This window comes from Sceloporus occidentalis, unplaced genomic scaffold (assembly GCF_023333645.1).
Source record: "Sceloporus occidentalis isolate IW3139 unplaced genomic scaffold, rSceOcc1.0.p SCAF_5, whole genome shotgun sequence".
In the NCBI taxonomy this organism is placed as follows: Eukaryota; Metazoa; Chordata; class Lepidosauria; order Squamata; family Phrynosomatidae; genus Sceloporus; species Sceloporus occidentalis.
The window spans coordinates 57404759-57431422 of NW_028316985.1; the positions used below are offsets into that span (position 1 = coordinate 57404759).

Sequence of the window (26664 nt, forward strand, 5' to 3'; positions counted from 1 at the left end):
AAATGTGAATAATATGCAATACTTTGAGAACAGCAAAAAGCCAAGCATTTCCTGATTTCAGTCTTTAATTACACAATAACAGCTTACTTTGCCTCAATAAATGACCTGCATAAGCTGAAAGCAATATAGGCAATGAATACAACCAATGAAAAGTGGAGGACTTGAATTAATGATAGTTACTATAGTTACTCTATTATAAACTGTAAGTACTAGAAGCATTTTAGTTTTGAGCTTTGAGGATTTGACAAAAATATTATACGGAAGATACCACTAGGTATCATTACCATTACTACTCCATTATACACAGAAACTCAGGCGGGATACACACCGCCATATAGTACGTATTGTATACGTACTAGGGTTAGGAAGGGGCGGTGCTTCCGCACCCCCCTAACCCTAGTACGTATACAATACGTACAAGATGGCGGCGCCCCTTCCACATGGGCGCCGCCATCTTTACGTACTGGACGCATAGCGTCCAGACGTGTCGCGGCGCCTATGACGTCGCAAATGCGCCAGCAGCGCTTTGCGACATCATCAGTACGCCGCAAGAAGAAGCTCCGAAACGGAGGCGGGATACAAACTGCCGCTTTGCGGCACTTCGCCGCCAGCGCCATTTGCTCCGCGCGGGAGCTGCAGCAGCCAAACCGCGCGGCTCCCGTGCGGAGCAAAAAAGAAGCTCCATTTCGGAGCTTCTTCTTGCGGCGCACTGATGACGTCGCGAAGCGCCGCTGGCGCATTCGCGACGTCATAGGTGCCGCGACACGTCTGGACGCTATGCGTCCAGTACGTAAAGATGGTGGCGCCCATGTGGAAGGGGCGCCGCCATCTTGTACGTATTGTATACGTACTAGGGTTAGGGGGGTGCGGAAGCACCGCCCCTTCCTAACCCTAGTACATATAGAATACGTACTATATGGCGGTGTGTATCCCGCCGGAGCTTCTTTTTTGCTCCGCGCAGGAGCCGCGCGGTTTGGCTGCTGCGGCTCCCGCGCGGAGCAAATGGCGCCAGTGGGGAAGCGCCACAAAGCGGCGGTTTGTATCCCGCCTCAGACTGCTGTAAGTGAACAGAAGAATTGCTGACTTGATGAAAGGAAAGAGAAATTAGCTGTGCCAACAATTCATTCTAGAAATGCATTTGAGATGACTTAAGCCATCATGGTCTAAGCATAGAGTGATACCTAATAAAAATGCTCCATACCCTTCTCTGGATTATAAAAGTTAACAGAATACTTTCATTATTCTGCAAGGATTCTATTCATGCACCTCTTCTGTGGGCTAAGAGCCACTAATACCAGGCTCATAGGCAGCATCTTCCCTACACATACAGGGCTGTCCTAAAATGTATTTCCTTCTCCCACAATGAATGAAATGGCAGCCTTTCCTTCCTACAGGAAAATAAGGAAGCACTCTGGCAGCAGTAGAGAAGAAAACAGTTATTTTGCCTCCCGTCAGCTGAGTCCCAGCAAAATGTTCCCAACCCCAGTTTAGCTTCTGTTGGTTCTGTTGGTAAAACGTTACCCTTTCTTTAACCATTGTAAGGGTTCTGAATGCATCTTCTCCCCCTCTGTACTCCCCTCTTCTATGAAAATATTAGCCTCACTTGTTTCTGCCTTTAGTCACTATTTGTTGTTGCATCGACAATGGCCAGTATTAACTAGGGTGCACTCCTAACCATGTGAAAACAAACCAAAATTAAGACAGAATGAAGACTGGGGAAATAAGTATCCATTCACACAGCCAGCTCCCATTCACTTCTCAATAATTAAAAGACATGCAACATCTCCATCATCTCTGGACATTTTAGTACACAGGCAACAGAAGATCTTCCATGTCTATACACATGCAGTTATTACCTTCTGAAAGTAATGAACTGTGACTGTTTGGGATCTTCCAGTCCTGGGCCTTTTTCAAGCAAAGCCATTATGGCTGACTGCAAATCTAATTACAAGATAACACAGACAAGGACTAACGATAGAACAAATGACTTTTTTAAAAAAACTGCTTATGATTAAAATGGCATTTACTAACTATTGACTGGTCCAAACCCTGTCTATAGACCTGTGCCAATACGTAGTGATCCACAACTGCCAAATCCAACAGGTATACAGTGAAAGCCTCTCCCCATGCTCTTTCTATCCCCACACAGATCATGTGCCTATTTGGCAGACTGGAGAGAAAATGGCAAGTTCCAACTGGGAGAGCAAAGACTGGTTTCCAGTGGGAATCTCTACATGAATGAAGGCCACACACAATGCTGATTCCAACCATGATAACATTTATGTGGCATCCAGGCTGCATGAGGCCATTATGAACAAACTAACTGCCTTCCCCTTGCCTTATATTAGGAGTGACAACTTGCTGTTTCCTATTTTCGTATCCAATGGAGACGGATGGCTGAAGCCGCAGTCCAACAACATCTTCCAGCACTACAAGCAACCTGTCCCTAGTCTAGAACTAGACTGTAGATTGTAAATAATGCACACTGTACAATATTAAATCAGCTCCATCTTTTACCAGAGAAGCAAATAAGACTGTGCCAGTTATCTGAAACAAAAAAAAAACCTTCATAACAAGGGAATTATGCTAGTATTGACCCAAAACTAAACTTCTACCTGAAGTTCAATTGAATATCGAAAAACCAATATACATGAGCAATAGATAAAAATTATCTCTTTAATGTTTAAAACTTACAGCCACTACCATCTTCAGCAGGCAAAACAACAAGAATAAATTTCTTCTCAGGACTTGGCATTGGCCATATTTTATTGCTTTTGGAAAATTTCAGTACTTGATCAAACACTGGGTATTTCTGCTGAGAGATTCTGCATCCAAAAAGAACAAATATAAATGTTTCAGACTGTTTAGACATTATTTAGTCAGAGCAGAACATTTTGCTGATATTGTTATCTAATTGCTTCATTAGTTTTTTTAAATGCAACTGCCTAATTTCATTTCCTCCATAAAAATATTCAGATGCATTTTCCCATTATACAATACACATACAGTTTCCAAACCATGCAGTCCCAATAGAACTAGGCTTGGACTGTGTTATCCAAATACATTAATTTTAAACAAACTAAGGTGAAAAACATGGGAAATTGTTTTTACAGATGCAAACCCCAAAATCATACAAGACACAAGATTATTTTTTAAAATTGCAAGTAAATACAAATACTTATTTATTTTTTATTTATTTCATGCCTTTCCTCCCTGACAAATATGATAATGAAGTGACAGTAAACTTTCTAAACATCTGTATATGCTCAGTTAGAAAGTGCAATGATACATTAGTGGCATTCAACTTTTCACACTGTGAAAAAGTGAGCTGCAGCAACCAAATGTGTCAATAAAAAAAACTTACCTTGTTGCATTATCCACAATTAATTGAGACTCAGACCTATGATTAGTTCTTAGTTCTGTAGACCAACCTCTTGATCTCAAACTTGCAAAAATGTCAGCCAACATGTTTCCAGGCTCAATACTGGGTAACTGCCGAATATCACCTAAACATAACACAAGAATATATTTAACAGTAAAATTACATTTCTCCTTCCTTCTTAAGCAAATGCTTATAGTAAGACAAAACCACCTCCTGTCACAGCACTGCATTGACACAAATCCAGTCTTTTTACATGTGTGATCTGTAACAAAATAGTGTACTGGGATGCTCACATCCAGATATCTGAGAAGCCTGCTTTCCAAAATACTCTTCCAGGGGGTCGTTCCCACTACAATTTAGACTGAATCAGCATTCGGGCTATATGACCCTAGTTCCCACTTGAAATTGATCCCAATCCTTATTTGATTGATTTTAATGGCAATAAAGCAGGGCAAATGCAAAAACCCCATCTTTCCTGACACTATTTCCAAAGTGGTTGTTTTCGAAAGAATAGATTCCAAACAGTGTTCAGCAAGTGGGAACTACAGATCAGGATCAGTTCTTTCTGGAGGGGGAATGATGAATGGCAGAAGGGGTGGGAGGTGCCACACACATCCTGTGCTGCCTTTTTGTTTTTGTTTTTTTAAATAGAAGTTAATCAATAAATTGATAGTTTGATTTGGCAATTACTTGCAAAGGCAATTAATTGCCAAATCATTCTATCGAAGTTGCGACCAATTTCTTTTTTTTTTAAATGGCATACCACTTTGCCTTGCCTTCCACTCATCTTCCTCCTCCTCCTCTTCCTTTTGCTCAGGACCCTCACCCTTTCTTGGCTCCCTCTCCTCCTCCTCCTCCCCTTCTTCTTCCTCACTGCCCCCTGTCCCTTCCTCTCCTCCTGATCTTCTTGCACAGCCCTGGAGCTGCACCCTGGGCAAAGGGCGCAGCAGTAGCCCGGAGTCAGGCCAGGCCAAGTGGCTGCACATGGGTGAGCTCTGCTCCTATGGCTGCCGGACCCAAAATGGGGTGCTCTAGCCAGTCAACTGACCAGCACTCCTGAGGAGAAGGAAGGAGAGGAGGGAGAGGCGCGGAGCAGCCCAGCTGACATGCCCTAAGGCGACAGGGGCAGCGGGGAGAAAACCCACCAGTACCCCATGGAGGAAGGGAGGCAGGGATGTCAGGGGAAAACCACCTCCGCCCATGGGTTTTCCTTCTTCAAGACATGCCCTCCATTTCCGCCCCCTCCCCCCCTGCACACAGGCTTGTAAGTCTGGGCAGGTTATGTCACAGTGACTGATGTGTCCTTTGAAGCGGGGCAGCTAGAGGGAACGACAAGCGAGCCACAGAAAGAAGCGATGTGATAGAGGTAAGGAAAAAAAAACATTCAGAGTGAGAACTAGGGTCCTTTTAGAATCAAATTCCAAAAGGCAGCAAGAGCAAATCAGGATTCACTTCAACCTACAAGTGGGAACAACCCCCACGAAGCCCTTTTGGGTTCTTCCTTCTTTCCCAAAGCCAAGAAGCATACCCAGTTTCTGGGCAAGGTACAAAGTGTTGGTGATTACTTTTAAAGCCCTACATGGCTTGGGTCCTGAATACTTAAGGGAACACCTTCTTCTGTACTGTCCGTCACGCACATTGAGGTCCTCAAGTAAGAACTTACTTCAGCCAAAAAAAGCTAGGCTAACGTCTGTCACTCAAAGGGCCTTCTCTGCTGCTGCACCAAAGTTGTGGAATGACCTGCCAGAAAAGATCCGCCATATCTCCACTCTTACAGACTTCAAAAAGGCTCTTAAGACAGATCTCTTCCGGCAGGCCTTCCCAACCTAGCCAATAAACTCAAGCTTCCTCCCTTGAATATGATCTCAATTTTCTGATGAATGTCTCTGCCCACCAAATTGTTTTTAATTCTAACCTAGTGCTGTATTGCATTTTATTGTTTTTAAATTATGATTGTTTAATTCTAGTTTTAATATTGGGGAGGGGGTTGGGAAGGGACAATTTAGTATTTTATTGGAATGTATTTTTACTGTTGTAACCTGCCCAGATTCCTAGTGATTGGGCAGCTATAAATAAATTATATTATTATTATTATATTACTATTCATGTCCCTCTCCCTATTTAGTATATGTACTTCTACAAAACCTGGGGTTTCTTTAAGCCTGGGGATATATTCCCACTTGAGCACAGATTTTAACTACATAAAGATCAACACTCAGAGAATGAGTTTGCAACCAGCGAATGCCATTTTAATTAGCTGATATAAAAAGAAGTTGGGGGGAGGGAAACTACTGTATATATTCATGTATAAGTCTAGAAATTTTAATCAAAAAATTGACCCAAAAATCTGAGTTGACTCATCCATGGGTCAATGTAAGTACTGTACTTTAACTCTCATAAAAATAGAAACCATCTCCTGCTGAAATGCAAGAGTGTAATCTTCCTGGAAGCACTAGCCTTCCTCTAGTCTCTCATCTATCCTTCAATGTGAACACAAACAGTTAGGCTTCCTGCAATTTTGTAAGTTCTTTGACATTGTTTTCCCTTGCTTCATCCTTTAGATCCTTTGTTACATGACCCTAAGTCTTACTCTCAACTTATCCACAGGTCATAGCAAAAGCCATCATTTTGGTGCCTAAACCTGCCCTTGACTCATACATGAGATCGATGTATAGTCGAGATATATGGTATTCAATAGTTTTAAGAGAGAGATGAGATGCTATATGAAAGGAGTCACCAAGCTGTGTGAAGGTGCCTCTCCCTGCACATGTTTGCTGGTCACATCTTGCACCATTCAAACTATGTTGGAAGGGAATTACACACATATAACTCATCCATGTGACAGGGATTTTGAGTGCACTGGGATCACCCCTTGACTAGAGGAACTTAAACTCATATATTGGTATGTGTGTAGAATTCTTTCTGTGCACTCCAATATACAGAAAGCATAGCCACACATTACAGTGGGAACAGAACTAGCATATATGGCACCCTACAGGTATTATTTCAATGTCTATAATGTATCTGGTATGAACCATCTAACCTGAAAGCAAAAAAATGTTGCCCTCCCCCCCCTTTTTTTTTTTTTTTTGCACCAATTCATTGTAAAGTCAACAACTATGGCATGATTAAAAAAACAAAAATAATCTTTTTGAGGAATAGTATTTGTTATTCTCTCATTGATAAAGCAATACTAAAAAAATCTTTCCTTGGAGAATAGGATTGATTTGAACTTCAAATATATTCCACACATAAAGACAACATATACAATAGAAATATTTCTCTTCATCTCTTTTCTGTGTACTGGAATTATATAAATAACTAGAAGGAATATAAAGTTACCTCATTACTAAGCAATACCATTTTATTCTCCATTGAGTTCTACCTCAGCTCCATTTGTGTGTCTAATTTGAATTGTAAATCAAGACTCTGACTATGTTAATGTCTTCGGCAATAACTAGAGTGACAGCAACAAGTACTCAGGCTCAGGACCAACAATCAGGCCCAAACCCAAGCCCTTGGATGACATATAAAACAGTGAAACAAACATCTTTCTCCCTAATCCCAACAAACCCTGAGCAGTGCCTAAGCCTCCTGATGGCTAGATTGGCCAGAGACTGAAGAATACTCCCTTGTAATGGGTTTGGGAATCACTGTAGTTTTTTTGTTGCAGGCCCACATTTGTTATCTCATATTATGAATCACAGCATCCCCTAAAACTAGAGTATGTTGCATGAGATTACTTTTGAAGTCCTGCCAGATATATGCATTTATTTTTACCTCTCTCTACCAGTCTTAATAAAAAATAAAAATGAAATATAATTGGATATCTCACAAGTTTGCAGTTTCAATTTTGTCCTAACTTTTCACTACCATTTATACTTACCAAGAATAACGAGCTTTGTAAGTTGGGCATCACGAAGCAAAAACTTTAAAACGTTGGCTAAGATTCCTACAGGCACCAAGCTTCCTTCATCTACAACCAATACACTGATTGAAGAAAATTTCCATGGTGAGTTTCCCCCTTTTGTCTTCCATGCTTTATAACTGTACATGACCTGAAAGCAAATAATTAAAAATTAGAACTGTGCAAAAGTGTGATTTAGAGCAAGGGCAGGGATCATGAAGCCTTCCAGATGTTCTAAGTCCCCTTGTCAATGGGTCACTAGGGCTGCCAGGAATGACAGTCTAACAGCATCTGGAGGACTGTATAAGTCCCACCTCTGGCTTAGAGAATCAGACATGAATTGGGGCCTCCCTCCTCCTCCGTTTCACATCCAGCTTTACCTTCAGTTCCATGCATACTATAAACCATAGTTTATTGTGATGTTTGGAGTCACAAACTACATTTACACTGGCCTTGCAAACCAGAGTTGAAAACTCTGGAGGTGCCCTCCTTGCAAAATTTAAAATTATCCTTGAAGCCATAGTTCAAGGTATAGCCTTTACCCTACAAATCTAATGATCTAAAGCAAAATCATATAGTACCCTGTAAAGGAACCTTCCCAGACGCACACTCTTTAAAATGGTCTACAAACCATTTGGATAAAGCAAAGGCTTATTTTGCTTATGCTGTCTGTGGAAGATGTTGTTCTATGTCCTTGGCCTTGGGGGAAAATAGCTGGGTTATAGCCCTGAATGCCACTGTACAAAACCATTCTGTGTCTTGAGGAAGTTGCATCCAACCATGCTAACTTTTCACCATCTTGAATTTTCCTTGGGAAAGATAGGCAGGGCTAGGTAGCACCTTCTGAAGGTGCACAATAGCCATTTGGGTAACTAACAATGCATACTTTCCATTTTATGTTTCTCTTGGGACTGAACAGATTGGAGCATCAGGTGCAATTGTCTAAAGCAATTCTGAAGTGGGAAGTGGTTCAACTTAAATGCACATTTCTCCTCCTTCCAAACCATTCCTTCAAAATGAGTGGGTGGAAGGGAGCAATGGAAGCTACTTCTTAGAGGCAGTTGGAGCATTAATTTTTAGCTAGTAGTACTCAACAACAAACACATTTCCCATCACAAGAAATGCTAGGTCCAGAGTGGTGACATTTAACAGGCTGTATGGCTGACTACGAAAGAAGTAAACCATTGCTTTTTGTATAATTTCATTTACATGCAAGCTATCAGTGTACTCACTTACTAAAAGCTGTGCCTCTCTTTTCTATAAGAAAGTATCCAAGAAATGAAAGAACGGTATGTATTCTGTAGCCTGACGCTTCAGATGTAAAGTTCAAGATTTTTCAAGGTACATGGCATTTAGACAAAATGAAACTCAACATAAATCTGACTTTAAACTATCAAAAGACTCTCAAGAGGTTTTTCTAACAAGTGTATGAACTATGTTACACGTTGAAAATTTCAAACCTTACTGAGGTCTTTAAAATAACTCATACCTGATGAAGAGTATAAGCAGGAATTTTGGTTTTCTTGAACAAAAGAGCAGCTGCCTTCCCTGTAGGTGCAGTAAATAAAACATTTAAAGATTTATTTATATTCACATTAGAAGAATGACTGAAAGTATGCCATTCCTCAGATGCATCCATGTCAGCTTCAAAATCTTTGCAGGCATTTCTTACTTCTTCTTTTTCTTTCTTCATCAGATAGCGAAAAAGGTAGCTAACTATTGTGGTTTTTCCACAACCACCTTTCCCACTTATAACTGTCACTGGATTGGAACAGATCAGTTCAATAGCCTTCTCTTGATATGGATCTACTTCTGCTTCACATTTTGATTCCTTGCTCTGAGTTTGCTCCTCAGAATCAAAATCATTGTTACAATTGTCCTGTACATGTGAAGTATTGTCAGGTTTCTTTGAATCCCTTTCACAAGGTTCTTCATCACTTAACTCACTCTCATCATCTGAGTCACTCATGTTCATAATAAATGAACCACCATTAAGAACCTTTTTTACATCAGCAAGCAAGTGCCATGGAGGTTTATTTCTGAGCTCATATACAGCATCTGCAATCTGCTTCTCAGCTTCGTACAGCTTGGGAAGGAACACACACTTCTTCTCAGTAATTACTATCTCCTCATCCTTCAAAAATTTAAGAGACTGCCAGGCATGTTCCACAGACATCTTCTTTGATACCATATCTGTTAACTTATCCTGTTCTTCATAAGTATGTCCCATTTGTCTACAGTGTTCCTTGAGTTTCTCATATAGTATTAATGCATTTTTCTGTAAAAGAGGAATCTTCTGATAAAGAGGTCCACAGTCACGTAAGTTCTTCAAAGATGCTTCAGCAAGGTAAGTATCGAGTTCTCTGTGCATGACCTTTTGGAGACAGCAAAATACTATTAGTTTTACAGCATATTTAAGGTGATTATTACAAGTTAAAGAGTAGAAAACATGTAACTTTATATGAGCATTAGGGTGCTATTTTCAAAAAAGCAAGGAAAGTTCTTAAAAGCTCAAACAACCTTCTGAAATTTCACTAGCTAATCTATTGGTCAAAATATTAAAATTTAAAAACCTGTATTTTGCTATGCATTCCCTTTTACTATTGAACACCCAATGCTTAATTAATTTGTTACATATGTTTAAAAGCATACCTCTTTAACCTATGAATAAGGAAGGTTTGTTTTTTTTTAACTGAGGTAGGGCTCTGCTACCTCAGTTAAAGAAATGTACCAGTATTTGTTAAAACTAATCGAAAAGAAAGTTCACAGTGACCAGGATTGCCTGTGAATAGTTAAAACTAGTCTGTCAGCTACACCTATTTGTTGGAGATGCCTTTTGGGTATGGTGAGCCATGCCTTAGTTACGTCCTGTTTGATTATCTAATATAGGGGCAGTACAGACCACCGTGAAACGCCATGAAATGGGCATTCGCCCATTTTAACCCCAAAGGGACGGTGCAGCCCCCTCCGGAGTAAAAAGAACCCAGTGTTTCCAGGGTTTTTTGGCAGCACCAGAGTGACGTTGCGAGTGTGCCACTGGTGCACTCGCAACATAAGCGACGTGCAGTGATGTGCAGACGCTGCACATCTCTTACATCAAAATGGCACCACCCGTATGGATATGATGCCATTACTCCGCCACTGCACCATGCTAGGGTTAGGGATCGTGCAGTTAGTGCGTAGTTCCTAACCCTATTATCGGCGTCAGCATGGCACATTCGGCCTGTCTGTTCTGGGCCATACTCTTCTTGAGTTTTCAATCAAAAAGCACTTGGAAACTTCAGCAAGTCCAAGATACTACAGCCAGACTGCTGACCAGATTGTCTATGGGGATCACACAGCTCCTTTGTTATGCTGTTTCACGGGTTGGTAGCATACATTCCATACATTCCGCCCCACACCCTCAGAACCTCTGGGCAGCAACTACTGAGGGCCCCAGGGGCCAGACTAGCCTCCACTACGAGGAGGTCGTATTCCATCGTCGCCCCGGCCCTCTGGAATACGCTGCCCATAGAGCTCCGCTCGGCTACCTCCCTGGCTCAGTTTAGAAGGGAGTTAAAAACCTTCTTATTTCGATCAGCATTCCCCGAAGCAAGCTCCAACTAGTCTTCCCCCTTCGACGGCAGTGGTAGCTGGCTGACAGGGTTTTAGTTTGATTTTAATATGTTGTGTTGTATTTCTATTGTGTTTTATGATGTAATTGTACTGTGTTATTAACATGTTGTTCACCGCCCTGATCGTTGGAAGGGCGGTATACAAATAAAATTTTTATTTATTATTTATATTTCTGGATACAACTCAAAATGCCAGTAATAACCTATAAATCTTTAGATACCTTGGTTCCTAGTTAGTTGGAGGATCTTATTCAAATGTACAAACTTGCTATTTTTCAGATCATTTGGGGAGACCACTCTCTGTCCAACACTTTTGGAGGAATGTTTGGGGACCAAAATTGAAATACATAGTATTGTTGGAATTTAAAGAAGTTATAACATTTCAAAGGGCTTTCTTGGTGGCTGATCCATTCCACAACATACAGTCAGCCCTTCTTATACATGGATTTTTTATACACAGATTTAAGCATCCACGGTTTGAAAATGTTAAAAAAAAGTATAAATTTCAAATATCAAACCTTGATTTTCCATTTTTTATAAGGGACACCATTTTGCTATGTCATTATATTTAATGGGACTTAAGCATCCATGGATTTTGTTATTCACGGGCGATCTTGGAACCAAACCGCAGCATATAACAAGGGTCCACTGTACTATATAATGAAGCTACAAACTAGGGTGCCCAACCTTGGAGAAGCAAGGGGCCATTTCCCCCCATATTAGACCCTCTGCAAGTGATACCAACCCTACCAGACAACACCAAAAGGCTACTTCTGGTTGATTTGTATTTTTTTAAAATTTCCTTTTTGAAACATAACTGTATGCCTTGTTTTAGACTCAAATCCCCTAGAGGCTTCCAGAACCACGGTTCCATCACCTCATCTTGCCAAAATAAATCCTGGAGGAGGGAACAACATGCAATCCATGAAATGCATTATTCCCATGCATTCCCAGGTTCCAAACTCTTTTTAATAAAATGGTGACAAAAATCGACATTATCTTTTAATACACCATTAGAACAGAATTGGTCTGAAATAAAATTTAACACTGTCTTAAAATACTTTTCCCCAATAATAAAGTTAACACGCTTACTATTAAGGAAGATTAATTAATATTGCTTATATGTGATGGTATACTGTCTGGTATCCTAGCTTCTAGCTATTATCCAGGCGATGGCATATAGCTTCTATGACAAATCCAACCTCTTCTCCACCCCCTGCTTTTCTATAAATATTTAACAGGCATGGCAAAACAGCTACAGAAACCAAAAAAACTTGATATCTACAGATTCTCTAGGCTGATTCTCCCCTTTCATCTACCTGCGTGACTGTTTTATGTTAACTGGAAGGCAAAAGACTGGGTCTTCCCCGGATACTGATCAATTGTTTTAATTTATACAGTGGGGATATTTTGGGTTGTGAAAGAAAATTTTCTTTTTCTTTGGCTGGCTGCAAAGAGCAAAGCAAGAGAGATTCAGGGGGACAGACCTAAAAGGAAAATATTTTGATTGATAAGTGACACATATTCCATGGGACATCCACATACTGCTGTGTCAGAGCACATGGCATGCTGCAAGGTTGCATCATGATATGTAACCCTGAGTGATGACTAAGAGCCAACACTCTATATAAGTGGATCAGGAGTGTGAGCAGTTGTGGGTTACTTTGGAGTTGGTTGAAATAGATATTGGTGTAGTTGATTGGAGGTTGACTGAGAGGAATGTATAAATAATGTATCATACTGTACACAACGCAACTGAAGATAAAAGCCTCCAGAACTCTGGATGAATCAACTATGTCTGTGAACTGTCTTCTTACTTGTGTGAAATGTGGTCAGTGCATTTCCAATACCAATAGCCAGACGTTTTTTGTTTTGGTTTTGGCTGCATGTGGGTAACCTGTCCCCAGACTGTGACAGGAGTTGGCCTTCCCCTTGCCAACAGATCTTACTATGCAGTAAGAGAAGTAATTTTCTTCTCTATTAACTCAGTCCTTGTTCATAGAGACAAGGTAGAAGATCCATCCAACTGATTTGGCACCTGGGCACTATAATATAAAAAAATCCACTCCCTCTGCAGCTGGTTACTTCCTGCAGATAAGACAAGCACTAAAGAAAACATATTTCTGTCTTGACCCTGTTTTTGTGTCCATATGAAGGCAAATTACATGAACTAGGCCTTTAGAACACTATGTATTCTCCAGAATGTCAATATAAGCAAGGCATAAAAAGGTCATTATAAATAATATTCTTCTGTATGTTTACAAAACTATTATATTATTGGTAGTAAAATGCAACTTTTTTTAGAACTGTAACATCCATTCCAACTGGATTGGAGCTACCTTGTTGTTGTTTTTTTAATCAATTACAATATTGTGCCATATTCTATATATTTTCTTACTATTCTGAATCCAAGTTTCCATGGATCTTTCTTTAAGATTTTATCCAGTTTTGTCAATCGATCATCTTCACATTTTATTTCGCTGTGGTTGAACCAGTCAATACAATCAGAAACATTACATGGCAGAAGTTTGGGCAAGTATTCCAATACAATTGGAAAGTGTAAAGCTGCTAATACAGCTTTCCCTGCACCTATAGGAACAAGAAACAAACAGCCAAACAAAAAGTTACAGAATGCAGGTCATTAGTATGTCATTTAATTTTTAAAGTCCCTTGCTTTCATATCATACAAGCTCCAACAGTTTTTATTTTTAGGTATATATTAAATAGATACCATACTTATTTTTGCAAGCCTTCCTGGTGCGTTTTTTATGGCATTCTTTATTCTTATGGATAAAGTAAATGTTGCAATATTTATTTCAGTTTTTATTTTATTCTTGCTATATCATTTTTAAATCTTAAATGTAACTAGTTTAAAATATTCATAAGTAAGTAATATTAAACAAATTCCACAGAATGGAAAGAGACAAGAAGATGACCCAATGTACGTATTAAAGGCTTGTACTGTACATATCTTTGCTTAAAAGGATGAGAACATAAGGAATCTGTGTGATAGGACTAATTCTTGGTATCTCAAGACTAGCTACTAAGCCAGTTTCACTAATCCTTCGATTAACACCTGATGTGCTTTGAATACAATTACAGAAGTAGCCAGTATAGTTTGGTTCTGATACTCAAGTCCAGGTTGAGACTTCCTCATCCAAAATGCTTGGGGCCAGAAGTGTTTGGGATTTCAGACTTTTTTTAGATTTTGGAGGATCTGTAGGCATATACAGTTGCCCCTCCAAATTCAGAGATCTCAGATCCACGACCCTGATTATGCGCAGAGGGGCAACCTCCATTAATTCTAATGATGCATGCCTGGGTCATGTGCCCAGGGGCGCGCCCTATTCAAGACTTTGAGGTTTAAATATGCGCGAGCCTCCATTTTCACGGGGTGTGTATGTCTGGAACGGATCCGCCACACAAATGGAGGGCCAACAGTACATACACAATGAAATATCTTGAAGATGGGCCCAAGTTAAAACGTAAAATTCATTTATGTTTCATATATACATTATACACCTAGCCTGAAGGTATTTTAAATAATACTTTTAAATAATTTTGTGCATGAAACAAAGTTTGTATACACTGAACCATCAGAAAACAAAGGTGTCACTATCTCAACCACTGATGAAAAAGTTTTGTTTTGGGGGGGTTTTGAAATTCTGGATAAGGGAAACTCAACTTGTGTATCTGTGTATCTCCTTTAAAGGGAGTTCTACATCTCAGTTGCATGTAAAGATAGCTAAAGGTGAAAAGCATCATACATATGATGATCAGAAGCAGTATGCTCTCAGTGCTTAAATTTGTGAAAACAAATGACAATCATATACAAAAAGGCTTTGTCCTCAGAAGTTTCATGTTATTCCTAAACATCTCCAATATATTCTTATTCTTATGAAATTACCATCTTTACTGCCTCTACCCTGAACCCAATTCCTTGTTCCCAATACCTTTATATAGGTCAGTCTGGAAAATTACAATGTAGGGGTGGGTGTGTGTGTGTGTGTGTGTATTTGTTCACTCAAAGTTAGGTAACTTTCACAGGATGGAACAAGCAAAACGACCTGTAAGTATTTCTTTCCTAAGAAAACTCTATGAAATTCATGAGGTCACCATAAGTCGACAAGTGACTTGAAGGAACATACTGTATATACTCGACTATAAGTCAACCTCATGTATAAGTCAAGGGCAGGTTTGGGGACCAAAATTATGAATTTTGATATGACCCGTGGATAAGTCGAGGATAAAACTTATGGGCATCTAACCAATGATGTAAAGGACTAAACAATGCCAAAGAACTTACAAAATTCCAGCAAACGTAACTCTTCGTGCTCATATCAAAGGCTAGATGGATGAAAAAATAGAAGGGTTTCAGTGATTCCAGGGCAGATGGCACTCTTGTCTTTCACCAGGGGATGGTTCTTTTTTAAAATGAAAGTTAAAGTACAGTACTCACATTGACCCGTGGATAAGTGGACTTAGTTTTTTGGGTCAGTTTTTTGACCTAAATTTCTAGACTTATACAAGAGTATATACAGTACAGTACTCAAATTGGTGATGGCAATTTGTAACTGGTGGTTCTTAGACAGATACCGTATTTTTCCTTAACATAAAAAGACCACCTCCCTCAACATGTTTTAAGACTTATAGTCAAATATATTGCTACCACTGCAAAATATGCAAAACCCTCCATTTAAATTCAACCCTGATTTCTGAGTTAAGAAGAGTAATAGAAATCAAACTCTATGGCCTCATACAGACAGGCCAAAATAAAGCTGCTTCAGGTCACTTTGGAGGTATGCTGTTTAAATTATACATGCGTCCTAAGAGTCCAGAAACCACGGCAAAGCCATGCTCAAGTCCTAAGGACTGGAGCGTGGCTTTGGCACAGCTTCCGGACTCTTAAGATGTATGCATCATTTAAAAGGCATACCTCCAAAGTGATCCAAATCAGCTTTATTTTGACCTGTCTGTACGGGCTCTATATCATACTATAGACATAGGGCCAAAACAGACAGGCATCTAGGAGTGACCAGAAACCACTCCCAGCCTGATTGCCCCGGGGCCACAATGAACACATACACCGTGGCCCTGAGGGAGCCTCCTGCGGGAGTCCCAAACGGACCAAGGCAAGGAACAGAAAACATCTGCTCCTTTTGGTGCTGGTTTTGGGTCACCTTAGGTGGCTCTGGCTTGGCTTCCGGGGGCATGCATTCTCTAAATGCCATGCCCCCCAGAGAAGCCAGAAGCCATCCCTGTCAGCCCATGTGTTTCGGACCAGTTAAAACAGTTCAGATTTCTATAGCTAAATGAACTGGTCACTATAATAATCAACAAATAATAAATGATACATGTTTATACTTACATGAGGTGATAATATAATACCAAATGTCAAAATCTTTGGTGTCTTTAGATACTTGTTCTTTCCTAAGTTTTGACACCTTAAACTGTTCTAATATTTCTTCCAGATGTACAAAGCTTAAAGGAGACCCTTTAGGAAGCCACTCAAAAAATTCATCTCGAAATATTTCTGGAACACAACATTTCTTAAAGAAAAGTGAAATGATGGCCGTTTGATTTTTCCCAGCATCCGTCTGTAGATAATAAGATGGATACCCGTCCATGTAATACTTTGATCCAAACTGTTTAACTTTAACATTCACTTTCCACCAAGGACCAACAAAGGGAAACCGTCCAATCACTTCATACTCCTTTTTGGATCTTTCCTCTTGTATTTTAACTGCAATTATGTAGAAGGAGAATATCAATACAATATTGAATCATACTGATTTTATAATAATAAATGTTGACTCATTTTTAAATCTACGATTGTTCATGCAGCTTCAGGACAAACCAGATACTTTTAAGAAACATTTGAAAAAACAAATTGACATAAACTGATGATATTTTCATATGCAGACAAGAAATGTGAAGAAATAGGAAGGACATCTTTATTCTACTTCCACCTACCCAACTCAGCTTTTTAATTTAATTTTTAATTTTTATTTTTTTGCAATGGAGAAACTGCAAATGTTCAGAAATCTATAAACATGAGAATTTTTTTTAGAATGATGGATTATTTTAAGACAAAACTTCATGTTGTTATTGATGACCTTTAATCTCCAAAAATGTTTAAAGCAACCATCTACTTCAGTACTGTTGTTGTGTTTCAATTCATGGTGAACCTATCACAGGGTTTTCTTAGAATCATAGAGTTGGAAGAGACTACAAGGGCCATCCAGTCCAACCCCATTCTGCCATGCAGGAAATCACAATCAAAGCATCCTTGACAGATGACCCTCCAGCCTCTGTTTAAAGACCTCTAGAGGAAGTGTGTTCCACTGTCGAACAGCCCTTACTGTTAGGAAGTTCCTCCTAATGTTGAGGAGGTCCAGCTGCATCTATTCCTACAGAAACCAGGTCTGTCTATGGTGACACATGCCTTGATTACACCCTATTTGAACTACTGTAATGTGCTTTATGTTGGGCTGCCTTTGTTCTGAAATTTCAGTGGGTCAAAAAAGCTGCAGCCAGGTTGACTGACCACCACCACCCCACTGAAACAGCTTCACTGGTTACCAGTCCATTTCCAGACAGAACTCAAGGTACTGGTTTTGACCTTTAAAGCCCTAAGTGGACTGTGTCTCCCCACACAAGCCAACCTAAGTGTAAAGATCAGCAGGGAAGCGCTTTCTCTCAGACTATGTACACACCGGCCATTAAGGCTGGCATGGGGGCGGAGTTGGGGCATAGCGTCCTCATGAAGCACGCCCCAACTCCACCCTCAGGGTGCCGTGATGCTGTGCACCGCTCCTCTTGCGCTGCATCCATATCAATGCAGCGCCGAAGGAGCAGCGCATACCCATGCCGCCACGGCCATCACGCCCTGGAAAGTCCTGATCAGGGTTGCGACACGAGGTTGCTGCAGCCCCAATCTAGCTAGGAAAAGGGCAGCTGGAGGCTGCCCCTTCGGGACTGTTTGTACAGCCCCTCAGTCCCACCACCTTCGCAGGCATAGCTGGAGAAGATTAGGGAGAAAGCCGCCTCTGTAGCTGCTCCCAGACTGTGGAACTTCCTTCCATGGGAGGACAGGTTGGCCCCTTCCCTGATCTCTTTTCGCTGGCAGCTGAAGGTATTTTTATTTAGGCAGGTTTTGGTGGGTGAATTTTACCTATGCAGTGTGGTGTTCTGTTCTGATGCTTAATGTTTTTACTTTTTAAATGGTTATTTCCAATTTATGGCAACCCTAAGGTGAACCTATGGCAGGATTTTCTGGGACTGAGAGAGTGTGACTTGTACAAGGCTACCCAATGGGTTTCCACAGACAAGTGGGGGATCAGACCCTGGTCTCCAGAGCCACAGTACAACACTCAAACAACTATGATGCCCCAAGTGTGCCAAGTGCAAATGAGGGACTAGATGCAATGACTCCCAAACTTTGCTCTTCCAGGTGTTTTGGACGTCAACTCCCAGAAGCCCCACCCATCCTGACCAACAGTCAGGAATTCTGGGAGCTGAAGTCCAAAACATCTGGAGGACCAACGTTTGGGCATCACTGGGAGACTCCATTGCTGCAGGCTAGAGCAAGCCTGGAACAGTTAAAACCAGTCAAAATTAGTATGAACGAATGAAACTGAAGTTTTAAGTAAACTTTGTTGACCTATTGATGTCACAAAAGCTAAACCCTTACCCCTAAATATGTTAATGAATATTGGCACAAGGTGTGGCATGTGCAGTAGAAGAGATAGTTGCACTTGGCTCAGAGGCGCTTGGGAGGAGACCAGACGGGACTTGAAAATTAGTAGCTAACCAGTGAAGTGCTTTGCAAATGCTTGCTCGCTCGTTAACAGAAACATATAAAATGACTTGAATGCCTGTTAATTTTGCTCAGTCGGCTTTGTGAAACTATTCACTAGACTGGCCTTAACTGCCCAGTTAGAGGGGTAACTACTACATTTGTATTTAATGTATGAGTAGAAACCAGGGTCTGTATCCAATAAAATCACTGTCCAAATGCAAGGCCTGTTGCACTGGCAATTGTGCTTTTTCAGAGTTAGCACAGACATGGTAACCAAGAGCTTGTACTATGATGCATAAACACTTGCACAAAGGTGTAATCCAAAGTAGCGAAAATGCAGCCCAATGGGCCTCGTGCGTTTTGTGAACCCTGAAGCCCTCCAAGGATGCCTCCAAAGCCTGTTGAAATTAAACCTTTAAACAAAACTGCCCGTTTTTCAATCCACCTATACCCCCAAAAATTCCACAAAAACTTTTACACCACTACCCACTCCAAACCCTGAAAAAACAAAACAAATATGATCGGTGGTGTGTTTCTGTGCACAGAAACTGAAATGTGGCAAGAGTGATCTGTAAACTTTTCCAAAACTGGAGCATGTCCCTCTCCCATTTCAGTTGTCCACCTTTGCCATAATATATCACAACTAGGCTGATGAGACGATGGAGATTTTGATTCTATTACATCGACTTTAGGCTTAGGCTGCTATATTTGTGAACTGAAAGAATCTACCAAATCCTGATTTGCATGCTGTATTTTTATATGAATTCCTATACAGTCGGCCCTTCTTATACACGGATTCAAGCATACACGGTTTGAAAATGTTCCAAAAAAGTATAAATTTACCTTGATGTTCCATTTTTTATTAGGGACACCATTTTGCTATGTCATTATACTTAATGGGACTTGAGCATACACGGATTTTGTTATACACGGTGGATCTTGGAACCAAACCCCAGCGTATAACAAGGATCCACTGTAGTTGTACAGTACTAACAACAACAAGCTGTGTTACAGTACTAGCAGCAGCAACAACAACAACAACAACAACCTGTGTGGCCATGTGCCAAAGTACAATAACATCCAAAATCCACAAAGCAGTGATGCCTTTATGTGACTAACCAAAATGTACAAAAAGCATGTTTCAAGGACAGGGAAATGTCTAATTAACAATTTGTAAGCTGCTCTGATATCCTTGGCTGAAGAGCAGGGTATAAGTAAATAAATATTATTATATTATATTATATCTGTTGGCTTCTTCAACAGGTGTTAAAAATCATATAGGATTTAAAAAAATATATGACAGTGTTAGTCACAAGAGTGCATTTGGTCAAAATGTACCTACCACCAGAACTGAGAACAGCTACATCTTGACAAAATAATCCAGTTGAAGGTTGCTTTAACTGCCCTGGCTCCAAGATAGGGAATTCTGGGAACTGTAGTTTTGTGAACCATTTAGGCTTCTCTGTCAGAGAGAGCCCAAGTCCCAGTATTCCCTAGCACTGAGTTATTATTCCCTAGATATAATTATTATTAGTTATTACCATTATTATTATTATTTCCTAGTTATCACTGAGTTATTATGTCATGTATTTTGGATTTTTTTGTAATTTGTACTTTTCTATGTATTTTTGACTTCTTGTATAATTAATCTACTGTACAGTATTATGTTTGCTGGGATGTAATTGGTGCCCTCCCATTACTTTGTATTTTGCCCCCTTTGCTTTGTAATCCGCCTTGATTCCGCAAGGAAAAGGTGGAATATAAATAAAATCATATCATTATTATTATTATTATTATTATTCCCTAGCACATAGGGCATTTAAAGCAGTCTCAAACTGGATTACTTCTGCAGTGTGTTTTGGACCAACAACACCTTTATTGGGCCAACCAAAATGCACAATTATATGTCACAAGCCTTCGAAGTCGCACCGGCTTCTTCTTCATCAGGCCAGAAACAGAAAAATGCAAGCCGATGATGATGATGATGATGATAATAATAATAATAATAATAATATATTTCTATTCCGCTTTTTCTCCTCGCGAAACCAAAGCGGATTAGAACAAAAGCATTAGATACAAAATGACTGACATCTTCCATTCCTTTCTCCTGTTTGCCTGATGAAGAAACCAGTGTGACTTGGAATATATATATATATGTATGATATTTTGGAAATATAATATTTTGGAGACTTGGAAAGCTTGCAGGAGGTAAAAACTGTGCCTTTTGGTCAGCCCAATAAAATATCATTGTTTGGATGATATTGGATTTGCTATATTATAATAATAATAATAATAATAATAAATTTTATTTATACCCCACCTTTGCATAAATAAATAAATTCAATTTGTATCCCGCCTCTCTATCAAAGATAATCGAGGCTGCTTACATATTAAACTCCTTACAAAATCTCAACATCCATATTAAGGATCTATATGGCCATAAGTCTCCAAACAGCGCCCTTTAAAAGAGGCTTTGGACTCCAGCTCCCAGAAGCCTCGGCCATGTGGGCCAATACCTTGGGATTCTGGGAGATGAAGTCCAAAACAACAACACTCTCTTAAAGGGCACAGTGACCCCCGAATGTCGGAGGGAGGCTTGCCTGTGCTTCGCGCAGGGCGGAGGAGGACTTGGCCGTAGTCCTCGGAGGCCACGTCGAAGGCCTCTGCGTCGTCGTCGTCGTCCTCCTCCTCCTCCTCGGGGGCCCTTTCGTCCTGTTTCACCGGCAGCAAGAGCCCCCTGAGCTCGAAAGGCGGCCGACGCTTTCCAGAGGAGGCCGCCATTTGCAGAGCCATCTCTCGCTCTCTCTTAGGCCCCAGTTTTCAGAATTCCCGCCCAAAGCGGCCTCCTCCTCCTCCTCCTCAACAAAATGGCGCCTGTGACGTTTCTTCCGCCTCAGACTCTGCGACGGAAGGAGAGCAAGGGAGGCTGCATCCACACTGGAGAAATAACCCGGTTTGGTCCCGCTTTCACTGTTTCTGGTTCAAGACTATGGAATTCTGGGAGTTGGAGTTTGTTGTGGGGCCCTGGGCCCCACAACAAACTCCAACTCCCAGAATTCCATAGCAAAGAGCCAGACAAAGGGTGAAAGCGGGACCAAACCGGGTTATTTCTCCAGTGTGGATGCAGCAAGGGCTTTAATAAGTAGGGAAACTAAAGTTGAACGTGAGCCAACAAGTGCGACACGGCAGCTAAAAAGGCCAATGCGATTTTAGGCTGCGTCAGTATTAGTACAGTGTCTAGATCAGGGGTAGGCAACCCTTTTGAGCCGGGGGCCGGGTTGCTGTCCCTCAGACAACTGGGGGGCCGAAGCCGAAAAACAAATAATTAAATAATTTTTGAAAATTAAATAAATAAATAAAACGGGACAAATGTAGGACAAAATTTTCAAATGGAGGGCACTTTTATAATAAAAAATGGAGGACACGCGAAAAATTTGCTGATTTTTTTAAAAAATGTTAGGATAAATGCATGTTTCTGAGGCTTCTATAGACAATTGCCCCACCATGCCCCTCACGCGAGACGCCAAAGGCCCCAGCAGCAATCGGCGGCAGGACCGGGCTGGGGCCGGTCCCAAGGGCTCGCCGGGCCGCATCCGGCCCGCGGGCCGCAGGTTGCCTACCCCTGGTCTAGATCAAGGGTTTATGGTGGCCGTGGGGGAGAAGCAACGCAGTCAAAGCCACAGTGTTTGTTTCTTGGCTGTAAGGGAGACTGGAAACAAAACAGTGAAAGAAATGTAATAAAATGTCCTTTTGTATTCCAGCTGTATTTAATATATGTTTGAAATTATCAAAGATCACCACATGAGAAATACAAACACGAGGCAAATTAATATTTAAACCCAATTGTTTCTATGCTAAAATCAGATTCAGTACTAGGCAAGGTAGCAAACGTAGTAATTCATAAACTTGAGATAACATTTAGATCTTTTTTTTAAAGGATTGCTTCAGTTTAGAAGTGCTAGTAAGATGTGCCCATGCCTCATCCAATTGACACTTATATTGGCTCATTATCAGAGAAAAGGCCTCTCAAATAACTTCCCAAAATGATAGCTTTGGGACTGACAGAGAAAATAAATCCAGTAGCTGTAAACAGAGGTCAGTGAACTGATGTTAACAGGGTGAAATGAGCAAATATATATTCCAAAATGCTTGTTTAATGTCATCGGCATCATAAAAATACATCTGAATTAATTCCATATTTTCCTATCAGAAAGTACCAGTCTTAACTAGTTTATCATTTTCCTCAGCATAAGGCTAAAATATAGCCCAGCTCATACCAATAATATAGGATTCTAGAGTACTAAATATCACCTACCAGCTTTGAGTACTTAATAAATATTTCATCTGTGCCCACGACTCATATGTCAGATCATGAATAACTAGGTTCTGAATCTGAAGCCTTTGGCTGCACCTGCACTGCAGAATTCATGCAATTTGACAACACTTTATCCAATGCTATTAGATTCTGGACACTTGTTTTGTGGGAGATTTAGCCTTCTCTGTCAGAGGGCTCTGGTGCTCTACCAAAGTACAATGCTTAGATTTACATAGCACTGAGTCATGACAGTGAAAGTGGAGTCAGACTGTATTATAGATGCAGCCTTTAATACCCAAGGTATCACTTGGCGCCTTAGCAACCTGGAAAAGCCAAAGTACTTTCCTAAGATTCAGTTCCACAGAAGCTCCGCCTAAAATGTCTGTAAATAACATTTGCAGAGGTGCACTTTGCTGTTTTCTTTAGTAGTGGTCTTCCTGAAGAGTAAACATGTGACAGTTTTTACTTGCTCATCTTATTAACATGGTAGTACTGTACTTCTTAAGCAAAGATCTTGTGTTCTTCTTTATATTTTTAAGGAACTCCAAACAGGAGACACACAAAGAGTACGGTGGGGTAACAAGTACACAGCACCATCAATATCTATGTTGAAGAGTCTGGATGGACATACCCGTCTTTGGACTACATGTGTGTTTGTACACACATCTTAATTGCAACAGTTTTGATGGGCTGACTCTCCACTTCTGTCAATGTTGATGAAAATGTTCATAGCTCATCAGCTACCTATTAGTGGTAGCTGGCTTATTTAGTCAGATGCTCCCAAAGTTCTCTCATCCTGCTTAATATAAACACAGCAGACAAGCAACTGAAAAGGCCCAGCTGGCCTGAGCATGGAGGCTAATTGAGGATGCTAACTATTATAATGTCTTCTGACAATTTCCCATACAACAATTCAATCCAATTCCTCCATTTAAAATCTAATGTCAACAAAAAACATTTCAAATGAAATCATAGAAGATGCTGTGTGATCTTCTGTGTCAAAGAATTCTATAATTTAGACAGCACTACAAATCTGCTGTGGCTAAAAGATCATCTGAAGTATAAATATATGCCAGATGTTCCATCAGACCACATAGTGAAACAGGTGTGGTTCCCCACCAGTGTTTCTTTCCATTTGTCAGTTCTAGATTCTCTTTGGAATCATCTCCATCAATTTATGCTCACTTTTGTGCCCAACTCATGATAGTGGTTAAATCAGATAGTAAAAATTAACCTTGAGTAATGGGAATATAAATTCTCTAACACTCTCTTATGGAGAGTCCTTCATGGAATTTCTGTGGCTGTGGCTGTCATGTGGACTCCTCATTCTCTCTCTCTCTCTCTCTCTCTCTCTCTCTCTCTCTTTCTCTCTTTCTCTCTCTCTGTGTATGTGTGTACTGTAGCAGTGTCTGTCTGTTTCAGTTCTTTGAAGTTGAACAGACCATCAGTCTCAGTGTCCCATCAGGTCTGGAAGAGTGCTATCCTGTTTCCATTGTGTTCATGGAGAGTGCTGCCAGCTCTGGTTGCTCTGCTCATCTGTTCCCTTGTTACAGTGGTGTGACACATCTGTGCTGTTTGCTGTAACATATTATTACACATATTATTCATTAAACATGCATTCTGGTTCATCAGTATCTAGCATCATCATTAAACCTAGTGCTTTACATGCATTTGTGTAAATAAAACTTTGTCATCTTAAGTAACCCAACTTCTTAAGGCCACCTACCAATAAGCATGGTTTCCTTTTTCAAATTGCCATAACTGATAGGTCTAGCCAAGAGTAATCATTATCCGTCCCATGATGCGTAGGCATTTAAAGTTAGGAGACAGTGGAATTCTTTCTCATGGAATATCAAACACTGTCCTGTCCTGTGGTCTGAATCCATTATTGTATTGTCGCTAAGCAATCCATTCATTCTTCAAGAAACATCACATGTTCCAAAACTATTTTTCCTTTAAAATTATATGAACTGGCCAAGACACTGGCAGCAGAATAGTCACTGCCCTATAACAATAGCACCTCAGAATCAGGACTTTGATCTGAGGACCAGGAAACAAAGAGATAACCAGGTATCTTTAATGTCTAGTGTTAAATAGCATTGTAATTGTTTTGAACGGGTTCTCTGGTACTTTCCTAACCTTCATAGTCAGTCTCACATAGAGTATACATTAGTCTATAAATTATCAATGCACGGATTAGGAAAATAAATGTACAGTATACAGAGAGGATAATAATGCTGAACAGCCCTGTCCCTGAGTAATAGTGACTTTGTGGTTAACTAATGCAGACATCTGAATATTCAAGTTGGATCATGGCTATCTTTCATGAAGGTCATTGTAATTTCTACAGCCCTCCAGCTGTGATCATTTATTTGGTTAAAATATAGTCTTTCACAGATGTTTAGCAATAACTTTGAAACACTTGGTCATGTTAATACATTTGCTACAAATTAATATTATGCTGAAATAGTGGTTAATCATTTCTAGAGACTTCTAAAAGGGCATGTCAAAATGACAGCTAAAATGGTATAATTATCCAAATTAATTATGTTCTAATAATTTTAAGTGGAGAATAGTTTTTTTATGTGCAAAATCTTCATAATTTTTCCCTCTTCAAAAGACTTTCCATGGGTATATTTCAAGATGTCATTTCTAAGCTATGGGGACAATCCAGCCAAGATTAAGTACTTTTAAAATCATTGTTTTATAATTCAAGAGAGTTAACTGTGTGCTATTGCCCAGCATTAATATCACTGAAATTTGTATCAGACGATCTTTAAAGCTACTTGGCAGACATTCTTTTTGACATACTATTGTGCAAGCCCATACATTTCTGCTAAAATGTCCCACTGTTCAAATATCGGTGGGGCTTACTCTCAATAATCTGAGTACAGGATTGCGGCCTTAAGCATTTTCCCCACATTGTCACAAAGGTTCAAGCCAACCTTATGTATAACCCTTCTGAAGTTTTCTGTACAAATACTGGAAGATGGGAAGCTATCTCATACTGAGTCGGACCTTGGTCCATCCAGCTCAGCATCGTCAATAGTCACAGGAGGTGCCAATGGCTCTCCAAACCTGCAGGGAGGATTATGTTCTAGCCTTACCTGGAGATGCCAGGGACTCAACTTCAGCCCTTTTGTCCACAGAGCATGTGCTCTAGCAGTGAGCTATGACTACTACACAAAATTGTATACATGCTCAGAGGTAGTCAGAAGATTGGCTATTTTTCATTCTAACCTCTAATCCAAGGCTACTGCTGTACACATTTAATGACTATTTATCCGTTTCATAGTTATAATTTTCATCTAAGGCATCCCTTTCCTGTCAGCCTAAGACATTCTTCTTCGATTTAGGAATGCCCTTATAACTAATCAATACAGTCACAAAAGTACATTTATTTTGTGATGCTGCTAGACATTATTAATGTCTTTAGACTTGTATGGCTGGTTTTCCTTGTATCTTATAGCACTTTATGGCAATTCAAATTCAAATGGTAAGCAAAGGGACTAGAAATGTGGGGTGGAAATCCTTGTAGCATTTATAGAGGGTTTATATAAATAAGATACAATGAACAAAACAACAACAACACTTTTCCTTCACTAAGGCCCTAGTCAGAATCTCTCCCCTGCAACAGCTGTTAGA

General features: G+C 40.2%; 1 protein-coding gene across 1 annotated transcript in view; it reads right to left on the bottom strand.

Annotated features, from left to right (window-relative positions):
• The window catches only part of HELB (DNA helicase B), a 33517-nt gene extending 11966 nt beyond the window's left edge, over positions 1 to 21551 (bottom strand). Inside the window, exons 1-8 of the mRNA XM_089524179.1 lie at positions 21305 to 21551; positions 16272 to 16646; positions 13302 to 13492; positions 8779 to 9663; positions 7269 to 7440; positions 3365 to 3506; positions 2695 to 2825; positions 1857 to 1941 (exon numbers count right to left, since the gene is read on the bottom strand). Coding sequence (XP_089380305.1) covers positions 1857 to 1941; positions 2695 to 2825; positions 3365 to 3506; positions 7269 to 7440; positions 8779 to 9663; positions 13302 to 13492; positions 16272 to 16646; positions 21305 to 21497 — 2174 coding nt within the window. The 5' untranslated portion in view covers positions 21498 to 21551. The remainder of the gene's footprint in view (positions 1 to 1856; positions 1942 to 2694; positions 2826 to 3364; positions 3507 to 7268; positions 7441 to 8778; positions 9664 to 13301; positions 13493 to 16271; positions 16647 to 21304) is intronic.
• Positions 21552 to 26664: the final 5113 nt, after the last annotated feature.